The 18,124-nt window shown below is 35.4% G+C and overlaps 2 protein-coding genes across 3 annotated transcripts; one reads left to right on the top strand and one right to left on the bottom strand.

Moving 5' to 3' along the window:
- Positions 1–664: 664 nt before the first annotated feature.
- Positions 665–4,412, bottom strand: LOC107750183 (E3 ubiquitin-protein ligase RNF181-like). 2 transcript variants are annotated; one of them, XM_016565462.1, is made up of 6 exons: positions 4,300–4,412; positions 3,590–3,687; positions 2,561–2,694; positions 2,222–2,337; positions 1,515–1,589; positions 665–1,386 (listed from the first exon to the last, which is right to left on the bottom strand). In XM_016565462.1, the coding sequence occupies exons 2-6, from the start codon at positions 3,673–3,675 to the stop codon at positions 1,327–1,329; spliced, it is 471 nt and encodes a 156-aa protein (XP_016420948.1). In that variant the 5' UTR covers positions 3,676–3,687; positions 4,300–4,412; the 3' UTR covers positions 665–1,326. The 2 variants fall into 2 exon arrangements, with proteins under 2 accessions (XP_016420948.1, XP_016420947.1); XM_016565461.1 differs by having other exon boundaries at positions 4,285–4,412.
- Positions 4,413–4,628: 216 nt separating this feature from the next.
- LOC107750180 (trichohyalin-like) lies at positions 4,629–17,590 on the top strand. The gene is made up of 26 exons (XM_016565459.1): positions 4,629–4,720; positions 5,186–5,241; positions 5,325–5,431; positions 5,532–5,592; positions 5,738–5,839; positions 6,550–6,819; positions 7,233–7,340; positions 8,002–8,077; positions 8,466–8,607; positions 8,797–8,889; positions 10,194–10,306; positions 10,432–10,504; positions 11,420–11,542; positions 11,939–12,064; positions 12,172–12,348; positions 13,050–13,112; positions 13,207–13,302; positions 13,386–13,487; positions 13,645–13,827; positions 14,657–14,889; positions 15,567–15,693; positions 15,770–15,853; positions 15,994–16,205; positions 16,508–16,583; positions 16,715–16,936; positions 17,316–17,590. Exons 1-26 carry the CDS (start codon positions 4,629–4,631, stop codon positions 17,379–17,381), a joined length of 3,183 nt encoding a protein of 1,060 aa, XP_016420945.1. The 3' UTR covers positions 17,382–17,590.
- The last annotated feature ends 534 nt before the right edge of the window (positions 17,591–18,124 follow it).

An 18,124-nucleotide genomic window follows, 5' to 3' on the forward strand; every position in this document is an offset into this window, starting at 1 on the left:
TATCTGAATAATAGATCAGTCATTTATAGGTCACCTAAGAGCAAAAGTTTGTGCAAGGATAGTTAATTGATTATTTCTTAGTTATGTTACAATTTGAACTGATTTTTATTTTTTGAACACGTTTAATTTTGTTGCAATGTATCTGTGCTTGTGAGACAACGTTGTAGGAGCCTACACATATTGTGATATGTAGGCTTGAGGATCCCCCACACTTTGAAAACCGAGGACTATCTGAATCTCCTCACATGAAAATGATTCAAATATAATGTGTTTCTGATCGATGATGTTTCTTTCTTGATGTTAGATGATTTTCAGCTGTTGTCTGGATAGAAGTTATTTTTCTGATGCCTTTAAATGATGTAATCAAAGTATTTTTTATCAACACGTTGCATCTGTGAAGAACACAACAAAGACGTGAGGTTCACACTCCAAAATCGAAATAAAAACAATGCAGAGAATATTTTTATTTTATGAATTACTTATGTAAATAAGTAAGATTTATGTATAATTTCAATGATTTTCTTTGACAGAGATTTATATTGAATTACCAAAACATCCAATGGATAATAAACAGGTTTATCTGTACTTGTGTCGGTGATCATTCAAAGGCAAATTCAACACACTTGAAATAATAATACACACTATGTTAGAGAAGCTCACTTTTTATTTAAAAATATGGAAAAGACTATTTAACATTTTATATATTCAGACAGTTTTTTTGCTCCAACATTAGTAAATAATAGTCATTACAACAAGACTGTCTCAGCGTGTTGAATCATTACAATAAATTACACACCTAAAAATCAGACACATTTTTCACGAGGTAGAGTTCTACCGTATTATATAAGGAGGGTTTTGTTTACTAACTGGGAAAGTGGACAATGTAGAGTCCACTGATAAAGTCATGCCTACAGTGTACCACTGCACTCACTATGAATTATTGTAACTATGGCATTCATTCACAGCACAATAAAGTTTTTTCAGCACTTAAAGGTAAGAAATCTCTTAAGGGAACAAAACGAATGAATATGAACTCATGGAGCGAACAAATTCAATTTCACAGTAAAACACAAAAAAGCAACTGCTTTAATTAAAACATTTAATAAAATCAGAAACGTGTCTATAAGGCTACATTACAGTTCCATACAAACAGTTCTCAGTGCATAGCCATACAAAGCAGTCTTAAAAGTGATACTGTGAAAAGTGAAACTTTTGCTGTTTTGTTATAAGTACACACAAACGCAATCATTTCAAAGCCTGGTCCCTGCACAGTAAACTCTCACTTCCAACAAACTGAAAGTTGAATTCATATTCAAGTCTTCAAGGTCATGTGTACATGGCTCCATGTAGATCTTCTAGTCTGTGTTCTCTTTGTCTTCTCCGTTCCTGTAAAAACATACAAACGCACTTAATGCTCAGGCATATTCTTAAAGTGTTACAGAAGAATGCAAGGAATGAATTATAAAAATAACAATAACTGGGCAAGACAGAAAACAGATATTGCACAGTGTTACCTTGTCTTTTTTGAACTCCTCATAGTCTGGATTGTCAGTGGGTAGTTCAAGTCGGCACAAGGGGCACGAATTGGTCTGTAATGTTATGTAAAAACTCTGATTATTTGTCATAATTGATGATTATGCCAAACATGAAATATTATCCACGTACACTAACTTTTAAGTTTGGGGTTGGTAAGATTTCTGAAAGAAGTCTCTTATGCTCACAGTAAAACAGTGATATTGTCAAATATGATTACAATTTAAAATAACTTAATATATTTTAACATCTTAAAATATTATAATTTTTTTCTCAATTACTCATTACTCCAGTCTTCAGTGTCACCTGATCCTTCAGAAATCATTCTAATAAGCCGATTTGGTGCTCAAGTAACATTTCTTATTATTATCACTGTTGAAAACAGTTGTGCTGCTCAATTTTTTTTTTTTCTTTTTTTTTTTTGTGGGAACTATGATATATTTTCTTCAGGATTCTTTGATTAATATAGCACATTTAAAAGAACAGCACTTATTTGAAATACATATTTTTGGAGCAATTTAAAAGTTGTTACTATCACTTTTAATCAATTGAATGCATCCTTACTGAAAAGAAGAGAAAAAGACCTTTTAAAAAAAATTGTACCAACCCCAAACTTTTGAATGGTAGTGTATTTAATTCTAGCATGGTCACAGGAGGATCATACGGAAAATTCAACCACTAAACGCACTTTACTGAGCCATGGCAGGATGCATCCTGTGTGGAACAGATGTTTGCAAGGCATCTCTCTCACAGTCTCTTGCTCCTCAAACTCCAATAAACACACCGGACACTTCAGTGCTTTATCTGTTACATGAAAAAAAGAGCATGAGGAAAGCTCAAGAAGAATGACAGTCATGGACACCAAGGATTTAAGACCGTCTAATTCAGTCAAACTTGCTGCCAATTGCCAAACACAAGGAAACATCTAACTAAATTATTACCAATTATCCTGTTGCTAATGTTCCTTTGTGCAATAATGTCTTCTATGAATGTGTTTGCAGATGATTATGAATGAGTAGTCTGTCACCTGCTTGTTCAGGGGAGATGATGACAATGGGAAGACTCTGAACCACAGCTTTGGCTGCAGGAGGGGGGAGACGCTGGTCCCAATCCGACAAATCAAATGAACCCGAGTCTATGTCAAGACCCTGCATCAGAGACCTATAACCGCAAAATTGTTCAAAAAGATTAGCAATATCATTACGTTCTCATCCACATAGCTGACAACAAAAAATACTAATTAACTACTATTAATGCTAATACTATCATTTACAGTACATAATTTAGCACACCTACAGTAACATTCAAAAGTTTGGGGTTGGTATGTTTTTTTTAATGTTTTTGAAAGAATCTCTACTCACCAAGGCTGAATTTATTTGATCAAATACTGTAAAAATTGTGAAATACTATTACAACTTAAAATAGCGGTTTTTAGTTTATTCCTGTCATGGCAAAGCTGAATTTTCAGCGCCAATTTATTCAGGCTTGAATGTCACATGATCCTTCAGAAATCATTCTAATATGCGGAGTGAAACATTTTTTCTTATCATTAATGTTGTTGAAATCAGTTGTGCTGCTCAATATTTTTGTAGAAACCAAGATACATTTTTTCATGATTCTTTGATGAACAGAACCTTCAAAAGAATAGCATTTATTTGTAATAGAAATCCTTTATAATATTATAAATGCCTTTATTGTCACTTTTGATCAATTTCAATCCTTGCTGAATACTAGTGCTGTCAAACGATTAATCGCATCCAAAATACAAATTTTTGTTTGCATAATATATGTGTGTTCTGTGTATATTTATTATGTATATATACATAATAAATATACACAGAACACACACATATATTATGCAAACAAAAACTTTTGCACTACTGAATACATGTATTAATTTCTTTTAAAAAACATCTTCCTGACCACAGACTTTTGAATGGTAATATATATGTACACCTACAGACTAAAAAGAAAACAACTGTGAAACACTGATTAAAGAAACTGTGCACTATCCATCGGCGAGTTTCAGTCTAGATGGCACTGTCGTGCTCGTTACCTCGCAAGCTCCAGCAGGGCGTTCTGTCGGTACTGTTCTTCTGGATTCGTGGGCTCACAGTTATGCTCATCAAAATATGAGGCCATTTTCTACTTCACCTGATAAACACATAACGTTAGACCATTTGAATACCATTTAACGGAGGGGTTGTGGAAACCTGAAGGTTCAGGATCTGGTCTAACAATGCTAATTGAAATTGCTAGTTCACTCTCATGTAACAGTATGTTAACCTAGAACAATAACCTAGAAACTGGAGAGTTTAAGTAACTATTTTCATAACGAATGTTTATATTTTCGAAACCAATGTTACACTGATCCAACTAAGTTACGGTTTTACGATGCTCTTACAATATTTACTACATTTACAGTGGTTACTATTATTCAAAAACAACCATGGTAAATTGTCAGGTAACAGTTAGTCTCTCTCTTCTCAGACTTACTGCCAGACAAAGAGACAGCATATTAGGTGGACATAAAGTACTGTTGGATTTGAGCTTTTTAGATATCCACTGACTTTTTAAATATACAGGCTGCTCACATCAATATCGAATACCGATATGATAATAATACCCCTGCTAGCCGGTTAGCATAGCAATTCAAAGTTCTAATTTACCAAACATCAATGAATCTAAAAATGTATGTACTAAATTTATTCGTCTAAATTTGTAAAATATAACAAATGAAATTCGACCTACTGCAAATTCACCCACTGTTATGAAATTGCTTATCATCAGGGATGGAAACTTGTTTCACTGCACTGTCAGCGCGAACATATCAACTCTATCGCGATATTTCCGAGAGGACCGGAGTTGCCAGAGTGTGATTTAAAATCCCCCAGCAGTGTCATTTTAATTATTGGTGTTAACTAAGATGTACATGAGATGTAGCTGACTGCTAATTATATACATGTTTCTTTTTTAATTTAAAAACATAGCAACATATATAGATTTGATTAAAATGCTATGCATTGCGAACAAACAAAAATAAATTTCTTAAAGTTTGTAGTCCTGCAGGCAGTTAGTGGGTGTGTGTAGTTGCCATGACGCCGAGGGCTATGGACGTGTACATGTCTGCCTATTTCTGCTGTTCAAACCCGTTTCTAGAGAAGACTTGGAGTGGAACCACGTTGGCGTAAGCATAAAAACTTATTTAAAAACCAACTCATGCAAAAAGGTATGTTTGAGAGTTCTGAAACAAAGTAAAGTCTGCTTTAATTACTGATACTGATAATTAATTCAGTGAGAGCTACGAATAAGACCATGCTGTAGTATGTGTGTAATTTTTCTTCCTAGAGAGCAAAAGTACCTAGCTATTAAATAGCATAAGTAAATAAACAGAAATGCATTATCCGTTGCATTATCCTCGTAAGAAATCTGCGAATTGTTGGTTTTTGTTAGACTTTATGAGGATCTTTGTATGTAAGAGCCCCTAGTGTTTGTTGGGGACCATTTCTGCTGCGTTTCCTAGGCAACCATATAACCAACAACTCCCCCTTAAAACCGGCTGCTTCCATTTTAGCTCAAATGCTTAATTCCAAAGAGATATGTTAGTTTTACATTTCATTCTCATGCATAACTGAATTTTCTGTCCTTTCAGAACAATAATGGAAAATGAAGGATCTGGAGAAAACACTGATGACCTGCTGTCTGCAGGTCAGAAACCATTGACATTTCCTTTTCATACTTATCCTGTATCTATTGTAGTACAAACTGCTGTATATCTCTTTTCTTCTCAGAGGTGTATGAGGGGGTTGATGTTTATGGGCTTATACCTCTGCCACTGTCCCATGATCACTGTGATGTTCTGCTGGACGCCATAGACACGCAACTGAGTCATCTACAGGTCAAGCATTTAAAGTCTGATGAAATATTGATAACCATGGTGTATTATTTTTGTCATAGCAAGAGTAGAATATTGTCCTGATTTTGTTTTCCACCAACAGATCCATAGCCAAAACCAAATGCATGGAGGAAACTCCAAAAGATATGAATTTCCTTTCTCGGGTAAGCATGAACCATTTTTCTGCAATAAATAATCATATAGAATTTTTAGTGCATTTTTAACGTTCTATTTATTTATTTATTATTTTATTGTATTTATTATGTTTAAATGCAGTTATTTTCCTAATGTTCTATATACATATTCCAGGCTATCTTGATCGGAGTCAGTCTGTAAGTAAAGACACAGGCTTGGGGAGCACTGTTCCAACCAATGATAAAACACCATCCAACCTTGGCGAGACTCAGTCAGGTCCATACAATTTTTTCCCCATATGGAATTGAATGTATAATCAAATTATACCCAAATCATTGCCTAAAGTAGCACAATTGTGAATATTAGGCATAGGCATAGCTTGACATTTGAGCTTGGGGATAAATCACACAGAAATGACTTGCCACGCTAAACTTAGCAATAATAAACACATTGAAAATAATGCAATATAAACATGTTTGTCAACATAATCTCAAAGTAGTCTTTTATTAGGCAAATCAAGGAGTGAATAACTCACCCACTGCTTTAAAACAGACATCTGTTGGGCATGATTCAAGTTAAATGGCAGGCACGCAAACACTTTTATATAAATATTTTTATATTTCTTACAAAATTCCAAAATAAATGCACAGGATAAGTGTTAATTACTTTATTTAATCTTATGTTAGGCCTATTATATTTCTTAATCCATACCCCTACTTAAATTAATGTCATTTTGTTTTATTCTATCACCCCTGTACTTTAATAATTAATGTCATTTTATAGCTTATAGTAACACCCCTCTACTTTAGTTAATCTATTGTTATTATATTTCTTATACTGTCACCCCACTACTTTAGTTAATGTTATTTTACAACATAATAACATTTAAACACTTTGATATGAAATTCAAATTTACAGTTTCTTACAGACTGTTTATTGTTCTTTTTCTATCTTCTATCATTATAATTTCCTGTTCAAAATATCAGAAGGCAAAGATGACCAAATAGAACATCAGACAATGGAGATGATAAAGGTTGGAGTCACAGCTACAGATGTGTGGCGTCCTGAGGGAAGTGGCAGCTTGAGCTCCGTGTCCAGGGTAGAGCAGTGCTGTTGGAGACTCGAGAGGCTTCTTGGGAGAAATGCTGAGGTGGCAGGGATGGGAACCGAGGAAGACGACCTCACGATGGACAGCATCTGCACTGAGGACTTCTCAACACGCTTTAGAGAGGAAATGCTGGTCCCGTCGGCCTCAGGTACACAGACTGAGCAAGGGGGAAATGATAAAAATCACAGGTAAATGGTGCCAAAATAATCAGATAGGTGGCAGCAGAGCGCTGCAGAAGGTCAGCTTTTGGCTTTTCCCATTCCCATTTTATAAAAACATGAAAAAAGTTACAAGTAAATGGGAAATTTAAAATGTAATGTTGACTTAATATTGACACCGCAGACCTCTCTGAGTGTCAGAGGAGCCCTTACCATGAAAGATCAAAGAATGACTCACAGCATCCATTTAGAACACCAATGAGGCACAACATGCCCTTTTCTCTACGAGCTTTATGGATTTGTTCTGTTTACGTCTCCTTTGAATCACTGAGGCAAGACCTGCTTTAATCTAAGAAGTGCGACAGAAAACATGCCCAAATAAAACCTTTTTATCCTCTGACAGGAATCCCCATGCAGAGTTTTGATTCGGTCACCATAGACACTGATTTGGAGACAGTGTGCTCTGAACAGGTTCGACAGCACCTGAACTCTGCACTTAGCAACAGGACAGGTACAGGTGTGGGCATTCTGCTCTTTACCATATTAACTTATGCATGTCTAATGTCATGTGTTCTGAACGTCATGTGTGCTGAATGCATGTGCAATTTTATTGATGCTATAATCCTTTTTTTATTTTGCGTGCATGTCACAGTCACACGCTTTGCAAAATATGCCGACAGAGTAAACTCTGACCAGGAATATAATGGCAAATATGGTATGTTATCTTTCTTTACATTCGCTGTAAATGACAACCTTGGGGGGGTTTATTTGAATTCATTCTTATACTACACAGTGAAATTGCATTGTTGTGATGTGCAATGATGCAATCTAAATTATGCTCAAAATTACACCACCGTTTAAAAGTTTGTGGTTGGTAAGTAGTTTTTCATGTTTTTGAAAGAAGTCTCTTAAGCTCACCAAGAATGCATTTATTTGATCAAAAATACAGCAAAAACAGTAATATTGTGAAACAATACTACAATTTAAATAGCTGTTTTTAGTATATTATTTATTATTTTAGCATATTATATATGTCTTTAGTGTCACGTGACCCTTCAGAAATCATTCAAATATGCTGATTTGGTGTTTAAGAAATCTTTATTATTATTATCAATGTTGAAAACAGTTGTGCTGCTTAATATTTTTGTCTATTCTTATGTGTGCCACTTTAGCCTTTCATCTGAGCAGAGAAAATGGATACTGTACAGGACAAACCAACCAAATTCAAAACAATATTCAATCCTTCAGGTACTTCTCAACAGTTTAACTGGAGTTAATTTGAGATGGGAGACAATCTGAGGAAGAACTTGGATAGTGGATAAACTTGGATAAACAGCTTGGATAATGTGTCTTGTGTGGTTGGTGGTGTTTATTTCATGCTGCTGTTTCTGGGTGTTTACTCAGAAATGTGACTTTAGCAACCCGTGGGCAAAACCCCTCATTACTGCCATGTTTGCATAGTTTCATTGGAAGTTTTTATATAAAGATAATATGTGCTCTCCGCTCACTAAAGTTGCATAATCATTATAAGAAAAATATGCAAAAGAACAGTTACAGCACAATATGTTCATATGAAACATTATGCGAATATTTCTAATTAAAACCATTCCTCGCTATTACTCTGTGGGTGTTGTAGCTCTGATGATGAGAGAACTGTTGAGGAGACGAGTAGTGAAGGTGCTGTGTCAAAGCTTGACTACAGAAGAAGGAGACATTCATCTGGCAGGAAGGGGAAGAGGAGGCGTTTGTACCAAAGCAAAAGGAATGACTCCTGCATTGTAAAAGACCTCTCTTGCATTCTCTAAACAATTACTGTAATAATCAGTGTCAGCAGCATTAATGGACATAAATCATTTATCATGTGCAGTTACGTTTTTTTTACTTTTTCAAAAACAAAAACATTATTTTATTTATTTTTGCTTATTCATTGATATTCTTATTTAGGTTTGTAGTATTTTTATTTTCAGAGCACAAAGAAAGATCGGGGCAAGAGCAGAATAGATGAAGATCAACTCAAAGAGCTGAGCATGTCACTTACTGAGCTTCAACAGCAAAAAACAGTATGAAAATCATACTGTAATTCCCGTATTTATTCATTCAAAACGTTACTAAGCTAATTTATTAAACAAATGTGGTATTATTTCTTCAGGCCACACTTCATACTCTGAAGAAGCGGAGAGAGGAAACAATACTACAATTTAAATAGCTGTTTTTAGTATATTATTTATTATTTTAGCATATTATATATGTCTTTAGTGTCACGTGACCCTTCAGAAATCATTCAAATATGCTGATTTGGTGTTTAAGAAATCTTTATTATTATTATCAATGTTGAAAACAGTTGTGCTGCTTAATATTTTTGTCTATTCTTATGTGTGCCACTTTAGCCTTTCATCTGAGCAGAGAAAATGGATACTGTACAGGACAAACCAACCAAATTCAAAACAATATTCAATCCTTCAGGTACTTCTCAACAGTTTAACTGGAGTTAATTTGAGATGGGAGACAATCTGAGGAAGAACTTGGATAGTGGATAAACTTGGATAAACAGCTTGGATAATGTGTCTTGTGTGGTTGGTGGTGTTTATTTCATGCTGCTGTTTCTGGGTGTTTACTCAGAAATGTGACTTTAGCAACCCGTGGGCAAAACCCCTCATTACTGCCATGTTTGCATAGTTTCATTGGAAGTTTTTATATAAAGATAATATGTGCTCTCCGCTCACTAAAGTTGCATAATCATTATAAGAAAAATATGCAAAAGAACAGTTACAGCACAATATGTTCATATGAAACATTATGCGAATATTTCTAATTAAAACCATTCCTCGCTATTACTCTGTGGGTGTTGTAGCTCTGATGATGAGAGAACTGTTGAGGAGACGAGTAGTGAAGGTGCTGTGTCAAAGCTTGACTACAGAAGAAGGAGACATTCATCTGGCAGGAAGGGGAAGAGGAGGCGTTTGTACCAAAGCAAAAGGAATGACTCCTGCATTGTAAAAGACCTCTCTTGCATTCTCTAAACAATTACTGTAATAATCAGTGTCAGCAGCATTAATGGACATAAATCATTTATCATGTGCAGTTACGTTTTTTTTACTTTTTCAAAAACAAAAACATTATTTTATTTATTTTTGCTTATTCATTGATATTCTTATTTAGGTTTGTAGTATTTTTATTTTCAGAGCACAAAGAAAGATCGGGGCAAGAGCAGAATAGATGAAGATCAACTCAAAGAGCTGAGCATGTCACTTACTGAGCTTCAACAGCAAAAAACAGTATGAAAATCATACTGTAATTCCCGTATTTATTCATTCAAAACGTTACTAAGCTAATTTATTAAACAAATGTGGTATTATTTCTTCAGGCCACACTTCATACTCTGAAGAAGCGGAGAGAGGAAATGGATCAAGCTAAGAGAGAGCATCTCTCTCTCCAGCTCAGTGTGAAGGACAGCAGAGCACAGGCTCAGAACATCACGTATGTTCTGCTTACAGGAACCTTCACCCCATTTGCTTTAATTGGCACTTGTTCTTAAATCCCATGTTTAATGATCAGTGTATATGTAACAAATATATTTAAAAAGTGCTGTGTGTGTCCTACAGGTGTGAGCTACAAAGACTGCAGGCCCAGAGGAACTTATGCTTGGAGGAGGTCAGGGTTCTGCAGGAGCAACAGGTCACTCTAGTTAAGAAATGAAACCATGACATCAGCTCTTATATATTAAAGGGTTAGTTCACCCAAAAATGCAAATTAGCCCATAAATTACTCACCCTCAAGTCATCCTAGGTGTATATGACTTTCTTCTTTCAGACGAATCCAATCGGAGTTATATCAAAAATTGTCTTTGATCTTTCAAGCTGTTTAATGCCACTCAGCGGGTGTTGCATGCATCAGTCCAAAAGAAGTTAAATAAAAAGCAAATCCATCCATAAAAAAAGAGTGTCTCACACGGCTCCGGGGGGTGAACAAAGGCCTTCTGTAGCGAATCGATGCGTTTTTGTAAGAAAAATATCCATATTCAAAACGTAATAATAAATGCATCGATTCGCTACAGGAGGCCTTTGTTCACCCCTGGAGCCGTTTGAGACACTTTTTTTATGGATGGACACTTTTTATTTAACTTCTTTTGGACTGATGCATGCAACACCCGCTGAGTGGCATTAAACAGCTTGAAAGATCAAAGACATATATTAATATATTATATATTTTAATATAACTCCGACTGGATTCATCTGAAAGAAGAAAGTAATATACACCTAGGATGGCTTGCGGGTGAGTAATTTATGGGCAAATTTTGGGGTGAACTAACCCTTTAAATACCTATTAGTATAAAATACTTGTTAGAGTTTCATTAAACTTCTGCATGGTTATTTTTAAAAATGAATAAATAAATACATAAATGCATGAATAAATGTCTGAATGTCTGTCTGTATTGCTGTATGTACTGTATGTATGTATGTATGTATTTTTGTTCATGCAGAATATAGCTAGATAACATATGCACTATTTTCTAAATCAGGTCAGTTAATTATAATATGTTGCATTATAAATATGCTGCTTGACATTCAGTGTGACTTTTTTTACTGTCAGTGTGTAAACCGCAGTGTGTCTGTTCTGGAGAGGGAAGAGATGGACAGACTGCTGGATAATGCCAAGTCAGAACTGTTCTCAGAACAGAGGCGTTTCAGACACAAACTGGACTCTATGCATGAGGTAGATCACTTACACATACTACACTATTAGACATGGAACTTTAGTAGATTGGATTGAATATTCAGACTACTTGTCCTAGTTTACTGAATTATAATTTATTTTTTAAGCTGTTGTTTTTATTGGCCATTTTTGTGTTAGAACAGTTGGTAAAAGGAGATGTGTGTGTGTGTGTGTGTGTGTAAACAAGTCTTTTGACAATATTTGACTATATAATTTGACATCTCTGTCTTAACTCTTATAGTCATAAATAGGGAACCGGCACGAAAGTAGTTTAATGGTATAATCTTTAGGAACATTGATGCCCAAATAAAAATGCATAAATATGTTGCTAAATTTTATATTGCCAGCAAAATAATCCAAAACATAGATGAATCTCTTTCTCATTGTCTCACCTAGAGGCTGGATGAGGTGAATCAGGAGCTGGAGCAGAGCGAGGAGGACTGCAGGGCTCTCCGACAGAAATGCACTGAGCTGGAGGAGCAGCTGGCTGATACGATCAGAGAAAAAGAACAAATAAAGGAGGTTCTCACTTTTGTTTTATTCTTCTCAGTCTACAATAACAATGTTTTTGGTATCTGATACAGACTGCAGACACTATCAATTTCAGTAACTGTACAATATGTGTGCAGATTTCTCAGAAAGATCTAGAGCAACAGGTGAAGTGTTTTGGAGTGCTGGAGCGAATTGTTGCCCAGAAGGAGCTGCTTTTGCAGGGAAGCGAAGACGAAAAGGAAGGCCTTCTTCAGGAGCTCTGTTCACTGAGAGAGGAGCACAGCTTTAAGCTGAGAGAAATGCAGAACAAGACAGTAGGATTTTTATTTTTATTTTTGGAAGAAATTAATATTTATTCAGGAAGGATGCATTAAATTGATCAAAAGTGTCAGTAAAGACTTTTACTCTCTATTTATCCAAGGATCCTGAAGAAAGTATCACTGTTTTCACAAAAATATTAAGCAGCACAACTGTTTTCAATATTGCTAATAATAAGAAATGTTTCTTCAGCACCAAATCAACATACTAGAATGATTTCTGAAGGATCGTGTGACACTGAAGACTGGAGTAATGATGCTGAAAATTCAGCTTTGCCAATACAGAAATAAATTCCATTTTACAATATATTAATACATTTGTAATCATATTTCACAATATTACTGTTATTACTGTATTGTTGTTTAAATAAATGCAGCCTTGATGAGCGTAAAATACTTCTTTTAAAAACATTTGAAAAATCTTAACATGTACATAAGCATTTTGCATCATATTACAATTGAATGACCTCACATCAGTGATAAAATTCAATTTATTTTGATATTTTGATTTATATATTTGCTCTGAAATGATTTCAGAAAGATTATGTTGACAATGAAAAACATTGTTATGCTGGTTCACCAGCTAGACGGGCATCAAACTATCACTAGCCAGTTTAAACCAGTCTGAACAATATGTGCTGGTCTTTTCAGCTGGGCATAGTATTGTTTATTACATATAATTATCAATCCCTCCTCAGGAGCAAGAGATTGAGCAACTGACATTACAGTTAACCAAAAGCCACAAAGAGGAGCTTCAAAAGGTAATATGGTTTATTCACTGAGAGACTCATCACAGATTATTCATATACATAATGCCAGTCTCTGAATCTGTTTGTTTTGAATGTATGAATCCAGGTGCATCAGCAGGTGGATGAGTTGAGATCAGCTGCTCTCAGTCAACAAGCTCAGACCCACAAACAGAGCCTGGACTTCTTACACAACTGCATCCAGGTCAACTGTCACACTGTGTGCTCTTTATATCTGATAAGACTGCAGTTCAGTTTTATATACAAATTAATTTCTCTCTCTTTCAGATGAAAGATGAGGAGATAAAGAGACTAAAAGAGACTCTAGAGCAGCATGAGGAGAAGATGAGGAGGCAAGCAGAGGAACTCAAAAGAGAAACTCAGGAAAAGGTTCCTTCCCTGTTAATCTGTTTTACAACGATTCTGAAGTGCAGATGACAGATTTATCATGGATTTATGCCTGTACCATTTGAGGGCATTAACTTCCATGTTTAAATTCTTGTTCACTCTAAAGAACCAGTTCATCTCTTTATATCTGAACTAACAGATTCAAAAGTCTGTGAAACGAGAGGAAAGGAAATGGGAGGAACAGCGAGAGAAGGCTCTCAAAGAGCAGCGTGGGACTCTGGAGCAGCAAATAGAGGAGGCAGTGAAGAGAGGGAAAACAGAAGTGGAGAAGGAGAGAAGGAACGCACTGGTCTTACAGAGTAAAGTGACTGAGCTTCAGAAAGTGAGTAGTATCTGAAGCTGTCTTTTTATTCTTTGCATTTAAACTTTTAAAGCAGCACTATGTAACTTTTTCTGTGTTCAAAATTTGCTAAATGTATATAATGAGCAAGTACATCATGAATTCATATTCCAAACTGCGTTTTTGTCTTATTCCAAATCACTACGATACACTTATAATAAATACTTATATTTGGACTATTGTAGCCTGGTCGGGTCGTCACCGCTGCGGAGTAACACATACCTGCGTGAATCGCCAAAGACATAAACTTAGAGAAGTAGCTCCGGTTGAAATGTTCTTCCGCGGGATGTGTGCAGTTCTGTTTATTAACCGCTAGAGCGCCAAAAGTTACATAGTGCTTTAAGTAAAACAGAGGAAAACGGCTGTGGTTACATTGAATACATTTATATATACAATAATAGACAATGAATGGGTGAATCTCACAGAATGACTCAAGAACATGTCAGGGTCACATATAAAAAATATATAAATATATTGTTTTAATTGTATAGTACATTTATGCATTTAGCAGACTTGTGCGTCTTCTTTGAAAAGAGATTTTTCTTTTGTATCTATATCTATCATGGTAGTATTTGATGTATTGCTTCTAATTTCTGGTGATTTAAATGAAACAAGTCTTGCAATACAGTATTGTTTTACTGAGAATCACCACTGATAATAATGGGAAAGAAAAACATCCACACACATTTGATCAGTGAGACTTTGTGGAGAAATGTGCCTAAATTTGAAATGGCACAATGCAAAAACCTCAGAGGTTCTAAAAAAAGGTAATATAATTTCTTTCTGGTTCATTTTTGGTTTCTTGTTACAGGAGGCAGAGAAGGAGGTGGTGCGTCTGAAGCAAACTTTGCAGCGGTCTGAAAAGAAGCTTCAGGAGCTGAGGACAGCCCTCTCTGAGAAAGACCAAAAACACCAGAGAAGAACAGCCAAACTTGAGCAGCAGAGCCGACGCTGGGCACAGGACATGCACAGCGAGTGTGTTTGCTTGCAAGAGTTACTTAAACACAACGGCCTGGCTGTTGACAACAAGAACTCATCAGACAGGTGTGCTCACTTAATTGTACTACATAGAGTATGTACTTCTGCCAAAGAAACATTGTGCATTGGTCCTAATGTGGGAAATGCAGGTTCAAATGTATTCTGTGCCATTCTATGATTCTGCTCTCTTTCCAAATGATTTTCTATCTACTATCTCTATCAATTTACATTGCATTTATTTTCACACATTTATATTAAGCTTTTATCCAAACCGACTTACAAACAAGTGACATCAAGTGTAAACTAAATAAAAAAAGAAATATGTTCATATACAAATAAATAAATAATAGTAAAACAATACATAGTAATCATAAAAGAGTACGAATATAATAATAGGGTGACCATACGTGCCATTTTCCCCGGACGCGTCCTGGCCAGGATTTCTATATTGCTTTGATTCAAAGTACCTCGACAGCGTTTCGAAAACACAAGGAACCGATGTCATACACTGATCGGTCTGCACATGCAAACAAAGCCAAACCCTAGATATTTTAGGCAATATAGAAATCCTGGCCAGGACGCGCCCGGGGAAAATGGCACGTATGGTCACCCTATATAATAATAGTATATGCAAATATAATAATAGTATTAAAAAAGTATTTATAGTATTTCAAATAACCAGTCCATTGTTGAGACTGTATTGTGTTTTATAAAGGGTTATATTCAAATATTTTCTGCTTCAGTCCTACAGTGAGTGAAACTCTTCAGACCCTGCAGACCCTCACAAAGGCCCTACAACAGCATATTAATGATCTAAAAGATGAGCTCGGCTCACAGAGATGTGCTGCACTGCAACTCAGCCGAGAAAAGGTACAGAGTTACAAACAAAATACACATAATCACAGCAAAACAGCGCTAATTAGCATTAGCTGCCTATGTGTTTCAGGAACAAGAGCTTCATCTGCAGAAACAGCAGTTGATGGATGAAAAGGAAAGAGCACTGGCTGCTCTAAAAGAGAAACTCATACAGGTGTACAGACATTTGCACCTACAATATGTATCATTTATTATAAATTGTTACACAACTAACACTATGAACAAAATTCCTTTATATGCATTAATATCTTGGTTTATGTCTCTGTTTTGTTCACTGCTGTGTATAAACCTAAGGAGCACACTGAGGAAATGAGCAGCATATCTCGAGCACAGCTGCACATGAACCATGATGACACAGACGAGCTGTGTGTCCATCTGCGCAGGCAGCTGCAGGCCAAGGATGATGAGCTCAGACAGTTGCAGAACAGCATGACACAGTGGAAAGACAAAACCACTGCAAGACTTGCACACAAATTTGAGCTGGAGCTTAAAGCAGAGCTGGAGAGGTACGTCATATGCTCACTGAGTCAAGTGGATCTTGAATGTTTATTTTTATTTTTGTAAACAAACTTTCATAAGTTGAATAATTAGGTCAGGATTCGAAAAAACTTCCACTTTTATGTAGAACACAGCACTTTTTCAAAACATGTCTTATTTCTCCTATAGTACCAAGTGAACAAAGACCGCTCAATGAATGAATGAATGACACCACTGTAGATTACTGGCTACCATGGCCCATGATTTTAAGTTGTACAAAAAATCCAAATCTTGTTGGATTATGCACCATAACCTTTGCTGTATGAAACAGGAGGGTCCCAGAGGCCAGAGCAGAGCAGCAGAAGAGATTGGAAAGACTGGAGAATGAAATGAGACATCTGACTGGGGTAAATGCCAGTGTTATTTTAGTATTATTTATATTTTTTTAAATACTTAAAAAAAAAAAGATATACTATTTTATGATTGTAGTAGAACACATAGTAAGTAAGTACGTTTGATTTTCTCTGTTTCTCTGCAGCAATGCCAAGACTACAACGAATACCAATCGGCCTCCACTGCTCTTCAGGGTGGCACAGACTTCCAAACCTCTCGAGTCACCCAAGACCCGACCTCATATAAACTGCTACAGCACCTTCAGAGTCGCATTCGTCAGCTTCGAGCAGAGAGCCAAAGCCGCTGCCCCAGCCCAGTGAAGTGGGACAGGGATCCCACAGACCTGGGTGGGTCTTATTTGGACACGGTACATCTCAAGATTAATAACAAAATCAACATTTCAAAATATTTTACAGTTTTATTTCAGTATTAGTTTTTATTAGTATTTTGAATTGTCTTTCATCTTTAGCTTATTTTTTTGTTTTCATTTTTGTTTAATTAATAGTCAAAAGTTATTTGGTTTTATTAAAAAAATATTCTAATATTAATTTTTCTAATTAATACTAAGATTTATTTTATTTCCGCTTTATTTCAATTAACCTAAATGTTTTTAATAGTTTGTTTAATTGTAGTTGATTATACTTTTTAGTTCAAAATAAACTTAAATGTGTATGATTTTTTTTTTTTCTGCAACAAATTTTCGAGGATGTGAAACAAGGTTTCAAAATTTTTCATTTTCTTGGCAGATTGCTCCAGCCCAGGACAGCTATAGAACAGAGGATCACTTACCAGCAAAGACCGTCTCCAGTTAACATTTACTTTCAACTCTCTTGAATTTGTCCATTAAATTGTTGATTTTATAGGAAAACCATGTACAAGAAAATAACTTCTTAATACCACCTCTGTGGAGCTCATGATGAGCAATGTTCATGGGCTGGACAGACAGAAATTAGCACTTCATTGCAGGTGAATGTTTCATTTAGGCCTGTTAAAGACCAAAGGATGACCTTTGATCTACACCCACACATATATATAAATTGTGTTTGAATTTACTGTGAAATAATGAACAGATCTAGTGTGTTTTGATATATACACACACACACACACACACATATATAAATATGTGACTCTGGACCACAAAACCAGTCTTAAGTCGCTGGGGTATATTTGTAGCAATAGCCAAAAATACATTGTATGGGTCAAAATTATCGATTTTTCTTTTATGCCAAAAATCATTAGGATATTAAGTAAAGATCATGTTCCATGAAGATATTTTGTAAATTTCCTACCATAAATATATTAAAACTTAATTTTTGATTAGTAATATGCATTGCTAAGAACTTCATTTGGACATCATTTGCACCCTCAGATTTCAGATTTTCAAATAGTTGTGTCTCAGCCAAATATTGTCCTATTCTAACCATACATCAATGGAAAGCTTATTTATTCAGCTTTCAGATGATGTATACATCTCAATTTAAAAAAATTAACGCTTTTGTGTTCTTTTGTCACACATGCAAAATAGAATTATTTTTCTCATTTACACCATACATAC

Source organism: Sinocyclocheilus rhinocerous, unplaced genomic scaffold, assembly GCF_001515625.1.
Source record: "Sinocyclocheilus rhinocerous isolate Xijiao unplaced genomic scaffold, SAMN03320098_v1.1 scaffold332, whole genome shotgun sequence".
NCBI classification, from domain to species: Eukaryota; Metazoa; Chordata; class Actinopteri; order Cypriniformes; family Cyprinidae; genus Sinocyclocheilus; species Sinocyclocheilus rhinocerous.